Raw genomic sequence first — 21,515 nt, 5'->3', positions numbered from 1 at the left:
CACTGAAATGCATTAGAAGAGGCAGCTGTAAACAGTAGTGCACCTGGGGTTGCCCTGACTTTGTGCACAGGGGGTTGGTCGCCCTGACTTTGTGCACAGGGGGTTGGTCGCCCTGACTTTGTGCACAGGGGGTTGGTCGCCCTGACTTTGTGCACAGGGGGTTGGTCGCCCTGACTTTGTGCACAGGGGGTTGGTCGCCCTGACTTTGTGCACAGGGGGTTGGTCGCCCTGACTTTGTGCACAGGGGGTTGGTCGCCCTGACTTTGTGCACAGGGGGTTGGTCGCCCTGACTTTGTGCACAGGGGGTTGGTCGCCCTGACTTTGTGCACAGGGGGTTGGTCGCCCTGACTTTGTGCACAGGGGGTTGGTCGCCCTGACTTTGTGCACAGGGGGTTGGTCGCCCTGACTTTGTGCACACGGGGTTGGTCGCCCTGACTTTGTGCACACGGGGTTGGTTGCCCTGACTTTGTGCACACGGGGTTGGTTGCCCTGACTTTGCTCCAAACACACAATATGCATGTCTCTTCTGCAATACAGAGCCTGCCTGGGTGTCAATTATCCTGGAAGACATCTTGTGGCCAAGAACAAGTACTACAAGGACAGCTCTAGATTGAAGGTGAGTATTGCATCCAGAGATGCTTCTCTCTTTTTTTTTTTTTTTTTATAAATTGCCTTGGGGTGGCTAAATAAAAATAGTACACCTAAACTCCATAATTAGGAGGGGCATTCACATATGTACAATAATACGTACAGTATTTATGCCACTATCATGATTAAAAAAAGGCGTTTCAACAATCGCAAATGTCTTTAGATATGTGACCTCATCTGCGGTCTATAGAAGCATGTCGGACACCAGCTTTACGGCTGATACCACACCCACCTGTCATCACCCACCTGTCATCATAGGGGTTCTTCACATCTCCACTTCTCTGGCCATCTACAAGTCAATCTGCGATATCCTCCTTCAGACTTCTTATGCAAACACGCGCTTTCACAAAGGTTCCTGTGTTTAATTTTAGGTTGTATCTGCATTGCACAAGTTCCCCTTTTAACTCTTCTAAATACTGCGTCTTCCACTAACAGAATGAGTACCATAAAGTACGACTTACCCTAGGTTCACACCTAAGCGTTTTCTGCAGCGTTTTTGTAGAAACGCACTACAGTCCATTTAACATGATTTCCTATAGGAAATGTTCACATCTCTGCGTTTTCACCTGGTTCGTTTTTTTGGAAAGGGTCTGGGACAGGGATACACTTCAATGGAAACGCTGCAGAAAAGCATGTATTGCGTTTTTGTCACGTGTTTGATGAGTTTTGCATTTTAAATCTGCCTAGCAACAAGAAAAAAAAAGCAAAACGCATAAAAAAACATGGCAAAAATGCAAGAGCAAAACACAAAATGCAATGTAGAAAAAACGGCTCAAATGCAGCCTTCATAGGTGTGAACCTAGCCTTAGGCTGCTTTCACACTGATCCATTTGTTAAAAAAAAGTGTGGCCATGTAATCCTATGGAACTCTTCACACTGATCCTTTGTGGGTCTGCTGCATTCAGAAAAATCCTGCTTGCTGCATTTGTGGTGCAGGTTTAGTGTGTTAAAAACAAAACAAAAAATCAAAAACACACCTCCCCATTAAAAGGATTAGGAAAAGTTGCAAAAACATAAAAAACGCATCCACATTGTGTTTTTGATGGGGTTTTTAAGACCTGTCCTTTGTAAAAATACACTAAAAACGTGGCAAAAATGCATATGTGTTTTAAGCACTTTTTTGCTACGGATCAGTGTGAAAGTAGTCTAAGGTTGCTTTCACACCTGTTCCTTTTTACCTTGCTAAAAACGCAGGAAAAAAAACCCCGCAGTAATAAAATTTCGCTTTAAACCTTATGGGACTCTATACACCACTGTTCTGAGGGTGTGGTGCGTTTTGAAAAGTCCTGCATGCTGATTCTCTGGTACGCTTTTCAAAACTGCATCAAAAACACAGCTCCACGCTAAAATGATTGGAAAATAAATAAAAAATGCAACAAAAATGCTCCACGGTTTGTGGGTCACATGTCCATGTTTCACAGGTGTATTGCTGGGAGTCAGGCACCCAGAAAATGCACTGGAAACGCATTGAAAATGCATATGCGTTATTAATGTATATTTTCAATGGAACAGTATGAAAGCACCTAGGAAAGGGTCAATGTACAACTGAGACGTGACAGATGAAGCATCCCTTGAAATACCCTGGCAGCATAGTGGCGCCCTTGCTAGTGACAACATAAAATATTGGTGACCCCTAAAAGATCCCGTCTATGCTCAATATTAAACATCGTTGACTGGCTTAAAAGAATTGAGCATGCCTAAACAATAAAGAAGCAATAAACAGTTGTGCATGATCAGCGGTCTCCGCAGTGATGCCGTTGTCTTTAGCTGTTGAAAGATGTGCCTACCTCTAAGGGTTTGTTCACACGCGGGGTTGGGGGCAGTAAAACCCCACAGCTGAATCTTGCTTTTAATGACCCCCCTCCCCTTTTAGCTGAAAGAGGCAGCAGATGGGATTGGACATATGCCGCAGCAGTACTTTTACCCTCTGTCGCTTTGTTGTGGTGCACCAGTGTGGCCTCCAAGGGGTTAAAGCAGGCAGTGAGAAGGTGAATGCCTCCTCAATGCCTGTCTTACATGGGGTGCTCTTCAGAGGCCAAAGCACATAACAATGAGGTCTAAGGGTCACTATACATGTTTCAATCTGGTTGTACAGTCTCTATACCATCTTTAGATTTACCAAAGCTACAGTATCTCCCAGAAGTGAGTACATCCCTCACATTTTTGTATCTTTTCATGTGACAACACTGAAGAAATGACACTTTGCTACAATGTGACGTAGTGAGTGTACAGCTTGTATAACATGTAAATTTGCTGTCCCCTCAAAATAATTCAACACACAGCCAGGGGCAGACTGACCATTCCAGCACTCGGGCACTGCCAGAGGGCCTGGGATCAGTAGGTGGCCCCATGAAAGGCCCCTGGTACCTTTTTATAGCCTTTTTTGGGTGTGCTTTGAGTGTGGGCAAGGAAACAGGGGCCCCATGATCCCCTATTGCCGGGGGCCCCATAAGTTGTCAGTCAGCCCCTGCACACAGCCATTAATGTCTAAACCGCTGGCAACAAAAGTGAGTACACCCCTAAGTAAAAATGTCCAAATTGGGCCCAAAGTGTCAATATATTGATTGGCCACCATTATTTTCCAGCACTGCCTTAACCCTCTTGGGCATGGAGTTCACCAGAGCTTCACAGGTTGCCATTGGAGTCCTCTTCCACTCCTCCATGATGATATCACGGAGCTGGTGGATGTTAGAGACCTTGCGCTCCTCCACCTTCCGTTTGAGGATGCCCCACAGATGCTCAATAGGGTTTAGGTCTGGAGACATGCTTGGCCAGTCCATCACCTTTACCCTCAGCTTCTTCAGCAAGGCAGTGGTCATCTTGGAGGTGTGTTTGAGGTCGTTATCATGTAGGAATACTGCCCTGCAGCCCAGTCTCCGAAGGGAGGGGATCATGGTCTGCTTCAATATGGCACAGTACATGTTGCCATTCATGGTTCCCTCAATGAACTGTAGCTCCCCAGTGCCGGCAGCACTCATGCAGCCCCAGACCATGACACTCCCACCACCATGCTTGACTGTAGGCAACACACACTTGTCTTTGTACTCCTCACATGGTTGCCACCACACACGCTTGACACCATCTGAACCAAATAATTTGATCTTGGTGTCATCAGACCACAGGACATGATTCCAGTAATCCATGTCCTTAGTCTGCTTGTCTTCAGCAAACTGTTTGCAAGCTTTCTTCTTGTGCATCATCTTTAGAAGAGGCTTCCTTCTGGGACGACAGCCATGCAGACCAATTTGATGCAGTGTGTGGCGTATAGTCTGAGCACTAACAGGCTGACCCACCCCTTCAACCTCTGCAGCAATGCTGGCAGTACTCATTTCTATTTCCAAAAGACAACCTCTGGATATGACTCTGAGCTTTTGCACTCAACTGCTTTGTTTGACCATGGCGAGGTCTGTTCTGAGTAGAACCTGTCCTGTTAAACCGTTGTATGGTCTTGGCCACCGTGCTGCAGCTCAGTTTCAGGGTCTTGGCAATCTTCTTATAGCCTAGGCCATCTTTATGTAGAGCAACAATTCTTTTTTTCAGATCCTCAGAGAGTTCTTTGCCATGAGGTGCCATGTTGAACTTCCAGTGACCAGTATAAGAGCGTGAGAGCGATAACACTAAATTTCCCACACCTGCTCCCCATTCACACCTGAGACCTTGTAACACTAACGAGTCACATGACACCAGGGAGGGAAAATGGCTAATTGGGCCCAATTTGGACATTGTCACTTAGGGGTGTACTCACTTTTGTTACCAGAGGTTTAGACATTAATTGCTGTGTGTTGAGTTATTTTAATGGGACAGCAAATTTACATGTTATACAAGCTGTACACTGACTACGTCACATTGTAGCAAAGTGTCATTTCTTCCGTGTTGTCACATGAAAAGATAGAATCAAATATTTACAAAAATGTGAGGGGTGTACTCACTTCTGGGAGATACTGTATGTAATAAAAGTACCTACGTAAACTATCCAAATAATTTGTATCCAATCAGGAATGCTATTGCACTACATAGAAATAAAACCAGCAATTTTGTGTACACCCAAAATAAGAAAAGGATCATGATGTCACAGTCAACATATTCTTTAAAGTGGTTGTAACTTTGACAGACATGAAATATGAACAAAGCATATCCCTCCATAGTGTGTCATTGTCTCAATCCAGAGCACCAAGTGTTATTTCTGTCAGCTGCCCCATTCCTCTGCTATCAGCATGAATCCCTTTTCACACGTTTTCCTGACACCAAGAGAAAAAAGGTGACAGGGGAGGGAGCTCCAGCACACAGCCTGTAGTTGACAGCCTCAGCTCTGTTTCTGTGTGCAGGAGGGTGTGTGCCTTCCTTTCAATCAGCTCTCTGAGTGTAATTTCAGCTCTCCGCCCCCTTTTTTCAGACAGCTCAGACAAGCTGCATTAATTCTGCACTTTGAACAGCTGTAGAGATGAGAGGACACAGATAAACATATCCTCCTACATAAGTTGGACCTGTTTAATCTCCGTATCACCTGAGGCAGGCACTTCACTGGGTATATGTGAGGGTTACAACCACTTTAATTTTATCTCGGTAATTTAATGTATTACAAACGAGGTCCGTTCATTACGATCTACAGAAGAGACCCATATCAACAACAAAAAAAATAAATAAAAAAGACCCCCGTTTCAACTTTAGTCTCCGGTCACATCGGTGTGACCCTGTCTCCGTTGGAGTTGCACTGATTTTGAAAGTAGTTCAAGCACTACGTTTTGCAAGTTCCGGTGAGACTTGCATAGACATCTGTGCATGAAGTCGCTCAAATGTCTTCCAAGTAGCACTGACATCCGACTTTAAAATCGTGCAAATTTAAGTGAGGTCACATGATTTCAAAGTCGGATTCGGAGTGACTGAAGCCTAAAAGTGAACCCCAGGCAGATATAAAATTCACAAATTATTGCAGCTCATTAATACAACATGAAGTGTATTTTTAAAAATGCAAGCAGTGCACCTGAATTTGATCTGAAAAGAGCCTCTTGTGATCCCCTGTACAGTAGAGCTCAGACTTGAAGAGGGAGAAGGCCACAAGCAGCCAAACAGGTGTGCTGCGGTGCTCATATGCTCACAAGGAGCATGCTGATAGGAGGAGAGGAGAGTGGCAGAGAGATGAACTCATCAGTCTGCTGCTTCTCCTTTCACTGTCCAGTCACAGGCTGGGGGAGGGACTGGACCTGTAAGTGTAACCTAACAGTAGCAGAGAAAAATTAGGTCTCAGGGCTTGCCAAAAGTATTGGTCGGCCTTTACACATACATGACCTTTAATGGCATCCCAGTCTTAGTCCGTAGGGTTCAATATTGAGTTGGCCCCGCCCTTTGCAGCTATAACAGCTTCAACTCTTCTGGGAAGGCCGTCCACAAGGTTTAGGAGGGTGTCTATGGGAAGGTTTGACCATTCTTCCAGAAGTGCATTTGTGAGGTCAGGCACTGATGTCGGGGGAGGAGGCCTGGCTCACAGTCTCCGCTCTAATTCATCCCAAAGGTGTTCTATCAGGTTGAGGTCAGGACTCTGTGCAGGCCAGTCAAGTTCCTCCACCCCAAACTCGCTCCTCCATGTCTTTATGGACCTTGCTTTGTGCACTGGTGCGCAGTCATGTTGGAACAGGAAGGGGCCATCCCCAAACTCTTCCCACAAAGTTGAGAGCATGAAATTGTCCAGAATGTCTTGGTATGCTGACACCTTAAGAGTTCCCTTCACTGGAACTAGGGGGCCAAGCCCAACCCCTGAAAAACAACCCCACACCATAATCCTCCCTTCACCAAACTTTACACTTGGCACAATGCAGTCAGGAAAGTAACCGCCAAACCCAGACAAGTCCATCGGATTGCCAGACAGAGAAGTGTGATTGGTCACTCCAGAGAACATGTCTCCACTGCTCTAGAGTCCAGTGGCGGCGTGCTTTACACCACTGCATCCGCCGCTTTGCATTGCACTTGGTGATGTAAGGCTTGGATGCTCAGTTGCGCTCTATTATTTGTCCCATGATGAAAATCAGAGCCACTAGAGGCCAATCTGCTGACAGCCTAAAGATTTACTGCTGCTCAGGGCTCTGGGCTTCAGCAAAATGGTAGCCCCCTGGCAAGAAGAAACAGGAGCAATGCTAGAGGCAATTCACAGCACACACCAATTTTGGTGGTATAATTATTATTGTGGAATGTATGTTCCTTGCTAAAGAACATTATTTTTTATCATATTGATATGGATAAAGTTCTGCTTTAAAGTGTTACTAAATAAACCCACAAAAGTACAATCAGTCTGTATATACAGTAAAGCATGCTTGATATACTCGATGTGGAAACTAAGGGGTTAATCCTCTGCATTGTGTAAAATCGCTGTTTGATCCTGTCTTCTCTGATCCTCCCCTTCTTTCAGTGCTCTCCTCTTATCTCCTGATAAGACATATCGTGTGGAGTCACTCTGCACATGCTCAGTTTGGTGTGTATTGCTAGAGAGGTTTTTTTTTTTTTTTCTTCTTGGGAGAGTGCTCCTCCTACAAGCTTTAACATGTGCTCGGCTGGACACTGCTAGAAGTCACAAGACTGCTCTAACTGCTGAGTAAAGTTATTTAGCAGTTTATATGTAATAAATGATTGCATTTGCATGTTGTGTGTACTGTGGGAGACCAGATATACTGAATGCAGGGTCCGGGGAGACCAGATATAGTGAATGCAGGGTCCGGGGAGAGCGGATATAGTGAATGCAGAGTCCGGGGAGACCAGATATAGTGAATGCAGGGTCCGGGGAGACCAGATATAGTGAATGCAGGGTCCGGGGAGACCAGATATACTGAATGCAGGGTCCGGGGAGACCAGATATACTGAATGCAGGGTCCGGGGAGACCAAATATACTGAATGCAGGGTCCGGGGAGAGCGGATATAGTGAATGCAGGATCTGGGGAGACCAGATAGTGAATGTAGGGTCCTGGGAGACCAGATATACTGAATGCAGGGTCCGAGGAGACCAGATATAGTGAATGCAGGGTCCGGGGAGAGCGGATATAGTGAATGCAGGGTCCAGGGAAACCAGATACAGTGAATACAGGGTCTGGGGAGACCAGATATACTGAATGCAGGGTCCGGGGAGACCAGATATAGTGAATGCAGGGTCCAGGGAGATCAGATACAGAGAATACAGGGTCTGGGGAGACCAGATATACTGAATGCAGGGTCCGGGGAGACCAGATATACTGAATGCAGGGTCCGGGGAGACCAGATATAGTGAATGCAGGGTCCGGGGAGACCAGATATAGTGAATGCAGGGTCTGGGGAGACCAGATATACTGAATGCAGGGTCCGGGGAGACCAGATATACTGAATGCAGGGTCCAGGGAGAGCGGATATAGTGAATGCAGGGTCCTGGGAGACCAGATATAGTGAATGCAGGGTCCGGGGAGACCAGATATAGTGAATGCAGGGTCTAGGTAGACCGGATATAGTCAATGCAGGGTCCGGGGTTTAGTAACACTTTATTGAATGCAGGGTGAATAGTGAATGCAGGGTCCGGGGAGAGCGGATATAGTGAATGCAGGGTCTGGGGAGACCAGATAGTGAATGTAGGGTCCTGGGAGACCAGATATACTGAATGCAGGGTCCAGGGAGACCAGATATAGTGAATGCAGGGTCCGGGGAGACCAGATATAGTGAATGCAGGGTCCGGTGAGAGCAGATATAGTGAATGCAGGGTCCTGGGAGACCAGATATTGTGAATGCAGGGTCCGGGGAGACCAGATATAGTGAATGCAGGGTCCGGTGAGAGCGGATATAGTGAATGCAGGGTCCTGGGAGACCAGATATAGTGAATGCAGGGTCTGGGTAGACCAGATATAGTGAATGCAGGGTCCGGGGAGACCAGATATAGTGAATGCAGGGTCCGGGGAGACCAGATATAGTGAATGCAGGGTCCGGGGAGACCAGATATAGTGAATGCAGGGTCCGGGGAGACCAGATATAGTGAATGCAGGGTCCGGGGAGACCGGATATAGTGAATGCAGGGTCCGGGGTTTAGTAACACTTTATGTTTTGCTGTAAGGCATTCATTATGAACAAGCTGCTAATGCATGTCCATGGGCCAAAAATCATACCTGACCTTCACATTGCATGTGCGTTGTGGTGTGCTGCTATTCAGGTGGGTTGTTTTCCATTTACAATGCGTAGTCTTTGTGGTTATGTGCACTAAAACTCATGTTTTTAATGTGTTATTCAATGCATAAATACAAATGAGCCCTCAATGTTGCAATGTACAAGGGGGTCTTTCAGCAGCGTAGCATCAGTCCTTCTGACACAAGATACAATGGCATAACCCCTATCCCACTCCTATGCTTTCAGGGTCGGTGGCAAAAGTAAAGCTGTTTTCACACTGATCAATTTTTCCTCCGTTTTTGACAAAAAGCAGAAGAAAAACACATGACCATTATCCTGATGGGGCTCCAGCACCTCAGACAGCCCAGTTTGTTGCTCAGCAGTCAGTTGGGGGTTGATCTGCAACTCCCCAAGGGAGTTTGACTCCTTGGTGGCAGCCAGGAGATCCACTAGTGGCTCGGCCTTCCTCATTGGCCTACTTAATAGCAGGCTATCTCCTCTTCAGTCTATCATGAATGCAGCTGCCAGACTCATCCACCTTACTAACCGTTCTGTATCTGCCACCCCTCTCTGCCAATCCCTCCACTGGTTTCCCACTGCGCAACAAATAAAATTCAAAACATTAACAATAATACATAAAGCCATTTATAACTCTACCCCAAATTACATCACCGATCTTGTCTCCAAATATCAGCCAAATCGTACTCTCCACTCCTCCCATGACCTCCTGCTCTCTAGCTCCCTTGACTCTTCCTCCCATGCTCGTCCAGGGCTTCTCCAGAGCCTCCCCCCATCTTCTGGAACTCTCTACCCATATCTATCAGACTATCGCCTACTCTGCCCACTCTTCCGCCTTCAGCTAATAACCGAATCTTCTATTCCTCCAATCAGTCCATCCCCCCACAGTTATTACCTTTTGTACCACCAGCCTCTCCCTCTTAGATTGTAAGCTCCAAGGAGCAGGGAACCCCTAACCCTCTTGTATTGAATTGTATTGTTGCTGTATTGTCTCCGGTTATATTGTAAAGCGCTGAGCAAACTGTTGTCACTATATAAATCCTGTATAATAATCATAATAATTAAAACCTATGGAATTCATAACACTGGACAGTTGCGGGTACATTGCCTTTTTCAAAGTCCCGCAAGCTCTATTTATGGTGCCATATAAAAACTGCACCAAAAACGCACCTCCCCATTGAAATGAATGAAAACAGCATCAAAAACGTGCCCCCTGGTTGTGGTTTTGGTGCATTTTTTGAGTCAAATGTCCTTTTTGCAAAACCCACCAGAATTGCGGCAAAAACGCATATGTGATTTTATCGCAGGTTTGCAATGGAGCAGTGTGAAAGTAGCCCAACACAGCAGCTTTTTGTATCTGTCTGCAACTTAGTAGATCTATACTCAAATGTTAATCATCCCCTATGAGAAATATGAGGGGTTGCTGACCTCCAGGGGACAGGCCGCTGCAGGAGCTAACATTAAACTGAACCTGTTGCTGGTCCCTAAAAAGACAACGTGCAGGCCCACTTTAAAGCTTAGCTACACATTTTACTGGAATGGACAGATACAGTGTATTCCCCATTCCTGGAGAAAATGCTGCCCCGTTCTCCTTCCAGTGCCTGTTACATACTCGAAGGCCTAAGCAGTGGGCCATGTAATCTCTCTGAAGAACATGAACTCCGGAACTCCCCTTCAGTTGTGGTCATGTTAGATAAAACCTGGCATTCTGGTCTTGTGATCAGGAATAAAAGGAGCCTGAAGCAGCGTTCTCTCCAGGTAGGATATCTTAGCCCATCCATTTCTCTTAGTTTTTCCAGCGTGGTAACACTGTTTTGTAAAAAAAGAATTCTGGATTTAGAAATTTTTAACATAGTTATATTGGTCCAGCTTGGAGCGATGTAACTATGTATGTATATACCATACCTGTGGGATCCTCTAGAAGCTTGAGATCGCTGTAGTAGGCAAACCTCCCTACACACCTACTACAGCGATCTCCAATAGCTTCTGGGTCCCATGCTGAGTGGCTGCCATGCTGTTTACTAAACACAGAAGGTGGTTCACCAAGTACAGGCGCCATTTAGGGAAAACCTTGCATTCTCCCAATAAATGCAAAGCAATTTCTGACTGGATGAGGTAGAGAGGCGGGAAGGTAACGTCATCGTGATTTTCACTTTGTCCAATCAGAGAATGCCTTGCAATCAGAGAAAATGGAAAATAATCAATGAATAAGTGCCTGTGCCAAGTGTGTGACCTCCTTTGTTCACAATGCTGCAGGGCAGCCGCTCAGTATAGGACACCTTGCATTCTCCCAATAAATGCAAAGCAATTTCTGACTGGATGCGGTAGAGAGGCGGAAAGGTAACATCATCGTGATTTTCACTTTGTCCAATCAGAGAATGCCTTGCAATCATTGAGAAAATGGAAAATAATCAATGAATAAGTGCCTGTGCCAAGTGTGTGACCTCCTTTGTTCACAATGCTGCAGGGCAGCCGCTCAGTATAGGACATGGATGCAAATGTAGTACTGGTGTCTAATACAGGGATTTCCAGCTTGTACAGAAGGGGGTCTTCAAACTCTCTAAACAAGGGGCCAGTTTACTGTCCTTTAGACTTTAGCGGGGCCAGACTATGGTCAGCGGGAGTAGATAATGCCTCAGACTTTAAAAATATAATGGTAGTGAGCGCTCTCTATTATAGCAGCTGATACACTCAGGTTACCAAACAAAACCTCAAATATACAGTAAATAATAAAGTGCAGAACTAAGATGAATAAAGGTAAGATCACAATAAAACTTGATATGAATCAGTCTATAAAAGTATAATAAATCCAGAAGTGTGCCAATGTCAATCTCTTCTATATCGGTGCTCCGAAAGAATGATAGGATTGTGCGCTTACCAGAAGCGCATAGATTATGCGCATTAATGTATCCGTCTCAGAAACTAGTGATGTATGTATATGGAACATCCATCTGATAATGGGCAGCTCTGCAGTGAATGGATGATGTCTGCTCCAGAGGTCTCCTTACGGATCGATAGGGTCAGCCACCTGATTACAGGAATTCCCCTTCTCTGGATAATGGTAATCTTCCCAGGTTCTGCAGGCTTAAAGGCTCCGTAAAGAAGCCATAAGAAAAGTGCCCATAGTGTAGTATTGCCAAAAATGTAAATGTATTTAAATCCAGAAAAAATTGACAGATGACCATAAACAAGGTGTGCACTGACCATTAGTTAAGAATGCCGCCGCACCAGCACGTGGCTCCGACGGCGTGACGTCACAGCGTGTTGATTTCCTTAGGCCTTTCATGCAAAGTATGTCTTCAGAGGAAAATCAACACAGCTATGACTAGTGTGCATGCGCACTAGCCGTCCTTCTGCAAAATGGCAGTATCGCATGTGCCGAGCATATATAAATCCAGCTACACTAGTCATAACTGTGTTGATTTTCCTCTGAAGACATGCTTGGCACAAAAGGCATAAGGAAATCAACACTCTGTGACGTCACGCCGTCGGAGCCACGTGCTGGTCCGGCGGCCATCTTAACTAATGGTCAGTGAACCTTGTTTATGGTCATCTGTCAATTTTTTCTGGATTTAAATACATTTACATTTTTGGCAATACTACACTATGGGCAATTTTCTTATGGCTTCTTTACGGAGCCTTTAAGCCTGCAGAACCTGGAAAGATTACCATTTTCCAGAGGAGGGGAATTCCTGTAATCAGGTGGCTGACCCTATCGATCCTTAAGAATGCCTCAGGCTTGGTGGTCAGTGTGAGTAAAAAAAAATTACACAGCACCACTGTGGTTAAGAGGAGGAATAGTGCCCCATCATTGGTGTCAGTGGGAGGAATAGTGCCTCATCATTGGTGTCAGTGGGAGGAATAGTGTCCCATTGTTGATGTCAGTGGGAGGATTAGTGTCTCAACTTTGGTGTCAATGGGAGGAATAGTGCCCCATCATTGGTGTCAGTGATAGGAACAGTGCCCCATCATTGGGGTCAGCGGGAGGAACAGTGCCCCATCGTGGGGGTCAGCGGGAGGAACAGTGCCCCATTGTGGGGGTCAGCGGGAGGAACAGTGCCCCCATCATTGGTGTTAGTGGGAGGAATAGTGCCCCCATTGTTGGTGTCAGTTGGAGTAATAGTGCTTCATCTTTGGTGTCAGTGGGAGGAATAGAGCCCCATCACTGGTGTCAATGGTAGGAATAGTGTCCCATCAATGGTATTCATGGGAGGAATACTGCACCCATCAATGGCATTAGTGGGAGGAATAGTGCCCCCATCATTGGTGTCAGTGGGAGGAATAGTGCCCCATCATTGGTGTCAGTGGGAGGAATAGTGTCCCATCATTGGTGTCAGTGGGAGGAATAGTGTCCCATCATTGGTGTCAGTGGAAGGCATACTGCCCCATCATTGGTGTCAGTGGAAGGCATACTGCCCCATCATTGATGTCAGTGGGAGGAATGGTGCACCATCCTTGGTGTCAGTAGGAGGAATAGTGTCCCATCATCGGTGTCAGTGGGAGGAATAGTGTCCCATCATTGGTGTCAGTGGGAGGAATAGTGTCCCATCATTGGTGTCAGTGGGAGGAATGGTGCACCATCCTTGGTGTCAGTAGGAGGAATAGTGTCCCATCATCGGTGTCAGTGGGAGGAATAGTGTCCCATCCTTGGTGTCAGTGGGAGGAATGGTGCACCATCCTTGGTGTCAGTAGGAGGAATAGTGTCCCATCATCGGTGTCAGTGGGAGGAATAGTGCCTCATCATTGAGGTCAGTGGAAGAAATAATGGCCCCATCATTGGTGTCAGTGGGAGAAATAATACTCTATCATTAGTGTCAGTGGGAAGAATAATAATCCATTTTTGGTGTCAGATGGAAAAATAGTGTCCCAAGGTTTGGAGGCCACTGTTATAGAGGGATGCTACATATATGGTATAGAATATAGTTATATTGCTCCAAGCTTGGACCAATGAAACAATGTAAAAATATCCATACCTGGAATAGGCAACAATGGGACTGCTGGCAAAGGGGATGCACAGAACGCCCATCATTCCCTGTGACGATAAAACAGGGTCCTGCATAGGGCAGGCATGTAATCGCTCCATGTGAGGCAGGCATGTAATCGCTCCATGTGAGGAAGGCCTTTTCCCTTATTGTTAATGGCACCCCAAGATCTGCAAGACGCACAGTATTGCAAGCATAAAAATGAGTGGCTTCTTTGCTGTGTGTAGGGCAGCCCATAAAAATGAATGCACTGCTGCATTCTCTAGAAGATTCGAGACAGGAGAGCCCTTAGCTCTAACAAGAATTCTACTAGCCATCTCCAGGACTGTTGGCTTGGGAGTGTAGCCTTGTCTGTGACAACTCTGGGGGGGGGGGGGGGAACCATGATGCACAATCTGTATGCGTAATTTCCCCAAAAAAACATCAAGAGCAAGGGCAAGACCCAGGCCAGGTCACTCATGCGCAAAATGTTTAAAAAACATGAAAGTTAGGAATAGCCGCTCGATTTATCTGCAAGCGCCTTGTTTTACCATTAGAGTTCTTTATCTCTTTTACTTTGTGTTGTCAGAAAAATACATCTGTAATTTTTTTTTTCTTTTGTTATTTTTTACAGTTGAATCTGTTCAGTAACTTCTCCCCAACCTTCCTCCTCCTTCTGCGGAGAAACAATGTCAGGATTGTGGTTGAACTGGAAAATATGCCACCAATCACCGCACCCATACCCATTCCTGCCTCTGGGCTCACTAACATTGTGTATGGCTTAAGGCACCTGTGCTATTTCTGTCCTCAGAAATCCGTCTCTGTCACTCTTAAAATACACATAGGAACAGTTATATCAGCAATATGTGGATTTAAACCATTCAGATTAAACACACGTGTCCCTTCATTCTCTAGACCTATTGTATACAGTATATACTGTATTCATAGAGTAATTCTGACAGTCAAAGTAAATAGAATGCTAATACCCCGATTATCATTAGCATGCACTGAATAAACAGCATCTCAGATAATATATGAGATGTTCTCATAGAGGGCAAAGATATTACCTTCATCCTCCAAGAAAGAGATAAATCAATCTCCTCTATTTCTACCGGCAGGAGGAGGACAGACTCATAGCTCCCTTCTGTCTGTATCACCCTGCAGGAGGAGGACAGACTCATATCTCCCTTCTGTCTGTATCACCCTGCAGGAGGAGGACAGACTCATATCTCCCTTCTGTCACCCTGCAGGAGGAGGACAGACTCATATCTCCCTTCTGTCACCCTGCAGGAGGAGGACAGACTCATAGCTCCCTTCTGTCTGTAACGCCCTGCAGGAGGAGGACAGACCCATAGCTCCCTTCTTTCTGTATCACCCTGCAGGAGGAGGACAGACTCATATCTCCCTTCTGTCACCCTGCAGGAGAAGGACAGACTCATAGCTCCCTTCTGTCTGTAACGCCCTGCAGGAGGAGGACAGACTCATAGTTCCCTTCTGTCTGTATCACCATGCAGGAGGAGGACAGGCTCATATCTCCCTTCTGTCACCCTGCAGGAGGAGGACAGACTCATAGCTCCCTTCTGTATCACCCTGCAGGAGGAGGACAGGCTCATATCTCCCTTCTGTCACCCTGCAGGAGGAGGACAGACTCAGTTCCCTTCTGTCTGTATCACCCTGCAGGAGGACAGACTCATAGCTCCCTTCTGTCCATGTCACCCTGCAGGAGGACAGACTCATAGCTCCCTTCTTTATGCATCACCCTGCATGAGGAAAATAGACTCAAAACTTCCTTCTGTCCATGTCACCCTGCAGGAGGAGGACAGACTCATAGCTCCCTTCTGTCTTTATCACCCTGCAGGAGGAGGACAGGCACATAGCTCCCTTCTGTGTCACCCTGCAGGAGGAGTGACAGACTCAGAAGGAGGAAAGACTCATAGCTCCCTTCTGTCCGTGGCACCCTGCAAGAGGAGGACAGACTCATAGCTCCCTTCTGTCTGCATCACCCTGAAGGAGGAGGACAGACTCATAGCTCCCTTCTGTCCATGTCACCCTGCAGGAGGACAGACTCATAGCTCCCTTCTTTCTGTATCACCCTGCAGGAGGAGGACAGACTCATAGCTCCCTTCTGTCTGTATCATCCTGCAGGAGGACAGACTCATAGCTCCCTTCTGTCTGTATCATCCTGCAGGAGGAGGACAGACTCATAACTCCCTTCTGTCCATGTCACCCTGCAGGAGGACAGACTCATAGCTCCCTTCTTTCTGTATCACCCTGCAGGAGGAGGACAGATTCATAACTCCCTTCTGTCTGTATCATCCTGCAGGAGGAGGACAGACTCATAGCTCCCTTCTTTCTGTATCACCCTGCAGAAGGAGGACAGACTCATAGCCCCCTTCATTTTCTATCACAATGCAGGAGGACAGATTCATAGCTCCCTTCTGTCTGGGTCACCCTTCAAAGGAAACAACTTTTTGGTTTCTACTTCCTTCTCAAACAGCATAAAGGCTCATCTCACCCCTAAACTTACCTTAAAGGATCCCATAAAAAACGAAAGAAGATTTTGTTTTGCTGCTGTAACTTTTGCTGCCTTTCTCTTCTTCCTCAAGGTCTTCGGTGACGGTAGGCTCCATCCACTGCTAGACTTGTTCTTTTCCCCCAGAGGCTCTGCCCTGCCTCCCGTGTCTAAATGAGATTCACTCCGTGTCCTCCACATGGATCCGGGCACCCCCAGAGTTCTTCCATCCGCCCCTTCCTCTTCATCACTATCACAAACCAAGTTACCGGCACTAAAGGAACGTTCCACCCGCACTTCCGGGACGGGTAAAGCGGGACCTTTTTGGGAGGATGAGTCAGGGATGTCAGCAGGAGGGGGTCTTCGGATTGCTACACGTTTCCAATGTTGAGGGTTATCAGGTGAAAGGCAGGTGTCACTGCCAGATTTGCGAAGCGGGTTAAACACATGGAGCATCTGTGGAGTAAGAAGAGATTATTAAAATTCTTTTGCAGTCATGAAACACTGCATGTAAAAAAATGTTCCTTGAAGTTCTCTGATGTCCAAAGAGAAAGTGTAGTCACCACTGTTTAAAAAAGATGAATGACAGGGGTAGGACTAGACATCAGGAGGAGGCTTAATCTCAACATGGTAGATGTTAAGGATCCATGTACTATCTGGGCCAAGGTACCTGCATTTCAGCACTGTTGGTACCTTAGTCCAGCCTTTCTTCAACAAGGGTTGCGTGGAACCCAAGGGTTCCTTCAAAGGTTGTTAAGAATTCCTTGAACAATATACAATTTCTGCCTCTCAGATAAGTGACCACTGCATCACTGATCTTTTTTGCTTTCAGTAGGAGGGGGATTCTTTCCAATGACCACACATGTAAGGAGAATTCTTCCCATTGATCATCATATGAACGTATTGTAACCTCCAGCTGCCTGATATGTTCTCTTTGTGAGCTACTATCCAATGGACACAGTTACACTATAAAGTTATAAACTCTGTGTCTATGGCATAGTAGCTCACAAAGAGAACATATCAGGCAGTTGGAGGTTACAATGAACCTAGCGTAGCCTTAAAAGTGTTCTAAGACAGCTTTATCAAACATTTTAACATGGAGGAACCCTTGAATTGACTTTCCAATCACAGGGAATCCCTGCTAATAATGGCTATACAGTATATACGGCTTATGGTGCCTTAGCATGATGGTCAATGGGAAGAATCCCCCTCTTACAGACAGCTAAAAAGATCAGTGATGTCAGTGGTCACTTATCTGAGAGGCAAAAATTGTACATTGCTACAGAATTTCCTAACAACTTCTGAAGGAAACCTTGGGTTCCATGCAACTCTGGTTGAAGAAAGGCTGGTCTAAGGTATCAATAGTACTGAAATGCCAGTACCAAGGTTCAGGGTGTACATGATCCTTAACGTCCTCTATGCTGCGATTAAGCCCCCTCATGGTGTCTAGTCCTACCCCTGGCCTTCATCTTGTACAGTGCATTCAGAAAGTATTTAGACCCTCTTCACATTTTTCAATTTTATGTTGCAGCCTGATACTGCAGTTGTTTAAATTCATTTTTTTTCTCATTAATCTAAACTCAGTACCCCATAATGACAAAGTGAAAACAGAATTTTAGAAATGTCTGTTATTAAAAATAAACAAATTAAATATCACATTGAACAAAGCAATCAGAACATTTGCAACAACACTTGAAATTTTAGCTCAGATGCCTTCCATTGCTCTTGATCATTGCTGGGATGTTTCTACACCTTGAATGGAGTCCACCTGTGGTAAATTAAATTGATTGGACATGATTTGGAAAGGCACACATGTCTCTATAAAAGGCCTCACAGCTCACAATGCATACTGTAACAGAACAAAAGCCATGAGGTCAAAAGGAACTGTTTGGCACAACCAGGACTCTCCCTAAAGCTGGCCACCTGGCCAAATGGAGCAATCAGGGATTAAGGGCCTTAGTAAGAGAGTTCACCAAGAACCCGATGGTCACCCTGACTGAGCTCCAGAGATCCTTTGTGGAGATGGGACAAAGTTCCAGAAGGACAACCATCACTGCAGCCCTCCACCGATCTGGGATTTATGGCAGATAGGCTAGACGGAAAAGCCTCTCCTCAGTGCAAAACACATAAAAGCCCGCTTGAAGTTTGCAAGAAACAGACATTAGAGAAGAGAAAGCCTCATCGAGGATTTTCCAAAAAAGGATCGAGTACAGTAGCTGATGTACAAAGTCAATCCACAGTAGCCTGATGACTTGCATATAGAAGAGCAACGGGAAGGAAACAACCAAAGGCTAAAAGTTCATGAACCCAAATAATTCAAGAAAAAGGGAACATATAGTATCCATTCAGTGTAATTCCTAAAAGGAGGACACAAACCAAGTAGGTTGGTAGATGTAGTCAGTAGGTATGTCACGGAGGTCTCAGCAAAGGTCTTGGATAGTAGACATCAGCTGGTATGGATCATATATGAAAAAGACGGTTCCCTTGGAAAAAATAAAATTGGAAAATGCTACTTTGAGGCAGAGTCCATAGACACTTAACACCTTCAGGAAGACGATGCACCAAATGTGAAATAAATGTTCGTTCTCATGAGGCTAAGTAGGAGGAAGGGAAAGAAAATAGAGAAGAAAAGGAAGGGCCAAAGAAGTTGAGGGAAAAGCGAGAGAAAGGAGGGAAGGTGGGACATTTCTTTTAACTTCACAGCCGGGTCACTTAACATCTGAAGTCTCAAGAGTCGTACACCTCAGGGTGCTCAGGCTCACATCAGCACTCAGGGACAATATGAATGAGGAGCGCCCAAGGTTCATCCCCTGGAACAAATATTCTATCTGCATGATGGACTGACACCAGGCTCACTCTGAGTGGTCATTCAAGTCCTTCCCCAGGAGCCCAGTCCCTTATAATTTCAGAGCCTTGACAAGCAGTTAATGCTCTGAAATATGAAAACTTGGATGAAAGACAGAGGTTTAGTACCAGAAGGGATGGAGCTTAATCTTGACTTGAGGAAAAGTCAAGGCTTGGGTACAGCCTAAAATTCAGATGGCTCCACAGAGAAGTACTGTTGTAAACCTGGCCACGCGCACCCAGCACGCGTTGGTGTCCAACTGAAAGGTCCCAACAATAACCTAACACATTGTGTATGATATACAATTTCTGTTCTTTTGCAAAAAATACAATCTTTTCCCCCTATTTTTCTTCCATAATATTATTTCAGTGTTGCTGATCTCTTTCATGCTCTCTCAGTCATTTCCTATCTACTATGTATTTGCTACAGGGTTGGCTGCACATCATTGCTCTTGACCAGCCGTCTGACAACAGAGGACCATTCCATCACAATATGTATCACCATGGCTGCTTGTGGTGACCACCAGGGGTGGGGGGTGACAACTGTAGAGCACAACTAGCAGACGCTGTCATCCCATAACAGGAAGTGCCCGAAAAAAGACCTTAGAATCATCAAGTATTCTTTCAATTAAAAACTTCAGATTTCAAATTATTAAAAGCTTTTGGAAATTCATTAACATGGTAGAGCGTGATATTTTAGTGCTTGGGTTTACATCTACTTTCAAGTTAACCACACATGTGAATATACAAGCTCTTTTAGATCTACCAACAAGTATGTAGTTTAACCCCTTGACACCGATGTCACACAAATATGCGGCCTCACAGAACTGGGCTTTTTTCTGTGGGGCCGCATATTTCCATACCTGTCTTTGTGCTGGGAGCGCGCCGCACAGCGCACTCCCAACACAAAGACTAAGATGTCACTGAGAGCCCTGGGTCCGGTTCTAACGATTGGGATCTGGGTCTCCTGATTTTGGGTCACGTGATCGCTGTGATAGCCTCTGACTGGCTATCACAGTGATCAGTCTGTTTTTTTTTTCTCTCTGAATGAAGGAGAGAGATACATTGTATCTCTCTCTCTCTCCTTGCAGAGAGCGAAAAAAACTGTTTGTAAGGAAAAAAAAAAAAAAGCACGCCGCACGTACTGGAAAACGCAACCGTACTGGGAACCGAGGTTCCCGTGTGGGCTGCGTTTTCGGACGAAATGCAGGGACTTCTTCCCTGCATGTCATGGGGCACGAAAGTCCATTCAAATGAATGGGTTCTCGTGTCCATGCAAAACGCGGCCGGCACGGCCGCATATATGTGAACCGGGACTAACCTCTTCACGCCAAATATGCAGCCTCTCGGCAGCTGGGCCTTGATGCTGAGCGGCCGCATATTTGTGTACTATTTGTAAACAAACGTGCTGAAAGTGCGCGCCCAGCACGTGTCAGTGTCCAACGGAAAGGTCCCAATCTCTCCTTGCGATTGGGACCTTTCTGATCATATAACTGCAGTGACAGCCAATCACGGCGGACACATGACCCTAAATCTCACCCCACCTCCCGGCGTCAGAAACCCCTTTAAGGGCCGGGAGGCGCTGGCGTGAAGGGGTTAATACAGGAGAGAAAGGTTTCACAATGGATTACTGCACAGCTCTGGAAGAGGGCAGCACAGTGGCTAAATGGTTAGCACTTCTGCCTGGCAGTACTAGGGTCGTTGGTTCAAATCCCAACCACGGCACCACCTGCCTGGAGTTTGCATGTTCTCTCTGTGCCTGCGTGGGTTTCCTCCGGGTACTCCGGTTTCCTCCCAAACTCAAAAGACATTCTGGTAGGTTAATTGGCTCCTGTCTAAATTGGCCCTAGTATGTGTATGTATGAATCTGAGTTAGGGACCTTAGATTGTACGCCCCTTGAGGGTTAAGTACTGATATGAATGTACAATAAACATATGTAAAGCCCAATGTAAATTGAAGGAGCTATATAAGTACCTGTCATAAATAAAATACACAAAGCACACCAAGCCGCAGATAACAATAGGCATGTGTCTTGTATTTCGATAATATTTGCTTATACTGGAATTCAGCTTTAATGAGCAAATTGGTATCCTCCCATGTACATATATGATTACCAATTATACCATGTTTTTTTAACCCTTTAGGCTGGAAGGCGAGCTCCTAATCATGCGGTCACAGTAATTGGCTGTCACATCACTCCCATGATCCTGAGACCGTCCTACCAGCTCCAGATAACAAACAGTGACCAGGACCTACATGTGGCAGCATGGTGTTAAAGCCCACTGCATGGGTGCCTTAGTACACCGCACACAACAGTCTGTTTACTGTCAGCTAATCACATTATCTAGGAAAATTTGATATCACCTGTTATGAAATGGTCCCGTCAGATGTGTCAACATTCGAGTGTTTGTACACGTGCGCAGC

The 21,515-nt window shown here is 45.8% G+C and overlaps 1 protein-coding gene across 2 annotated transcripts in view; it reads right to left on the bottom strand.

The window, feature by feature from the left end:
- Positions 1-21,515, bottom strand: part of LOC149439353 (regulator of G protein signaling 3-like) — a 135,741-nt gene that overhangs the window by 72,423 nt on the left and 41,803 nt on the right. For both annotated transcript variants that reach the window (XM_089659130.1, XM_089659131.1), the window contains exon 2: positions 16,262-16,702. In XM_089659130.1, the coding sequence (XP_089515256.1) occupies positions 16,262-16,702 (441 nt within the window). The remainder of the gene's footprint in view (positions 1-16,261; positions 16,703-21,515) is intronic.

Source organism: Staurois parvus, unplaced genomic scaffold, assembly GCF_062004578.1.
Source record: "Staurois parvus isolate SC_StPar_1 unplaced genomic scaffold, SC_StPar_1.0 ptg001133l, whole genome shotgun sequence".
Lineage (NCBI taxonomy): Eukaryota > Metazoa > Chordata > Amphibia > Anura > Ranidae > Staurois > Staurois parvus.
The sequence above is the reverse complement of the archived record's forward strand: the minus strand, read 5'-3'. Positions and strand labels throughout refer to the sequence as shown.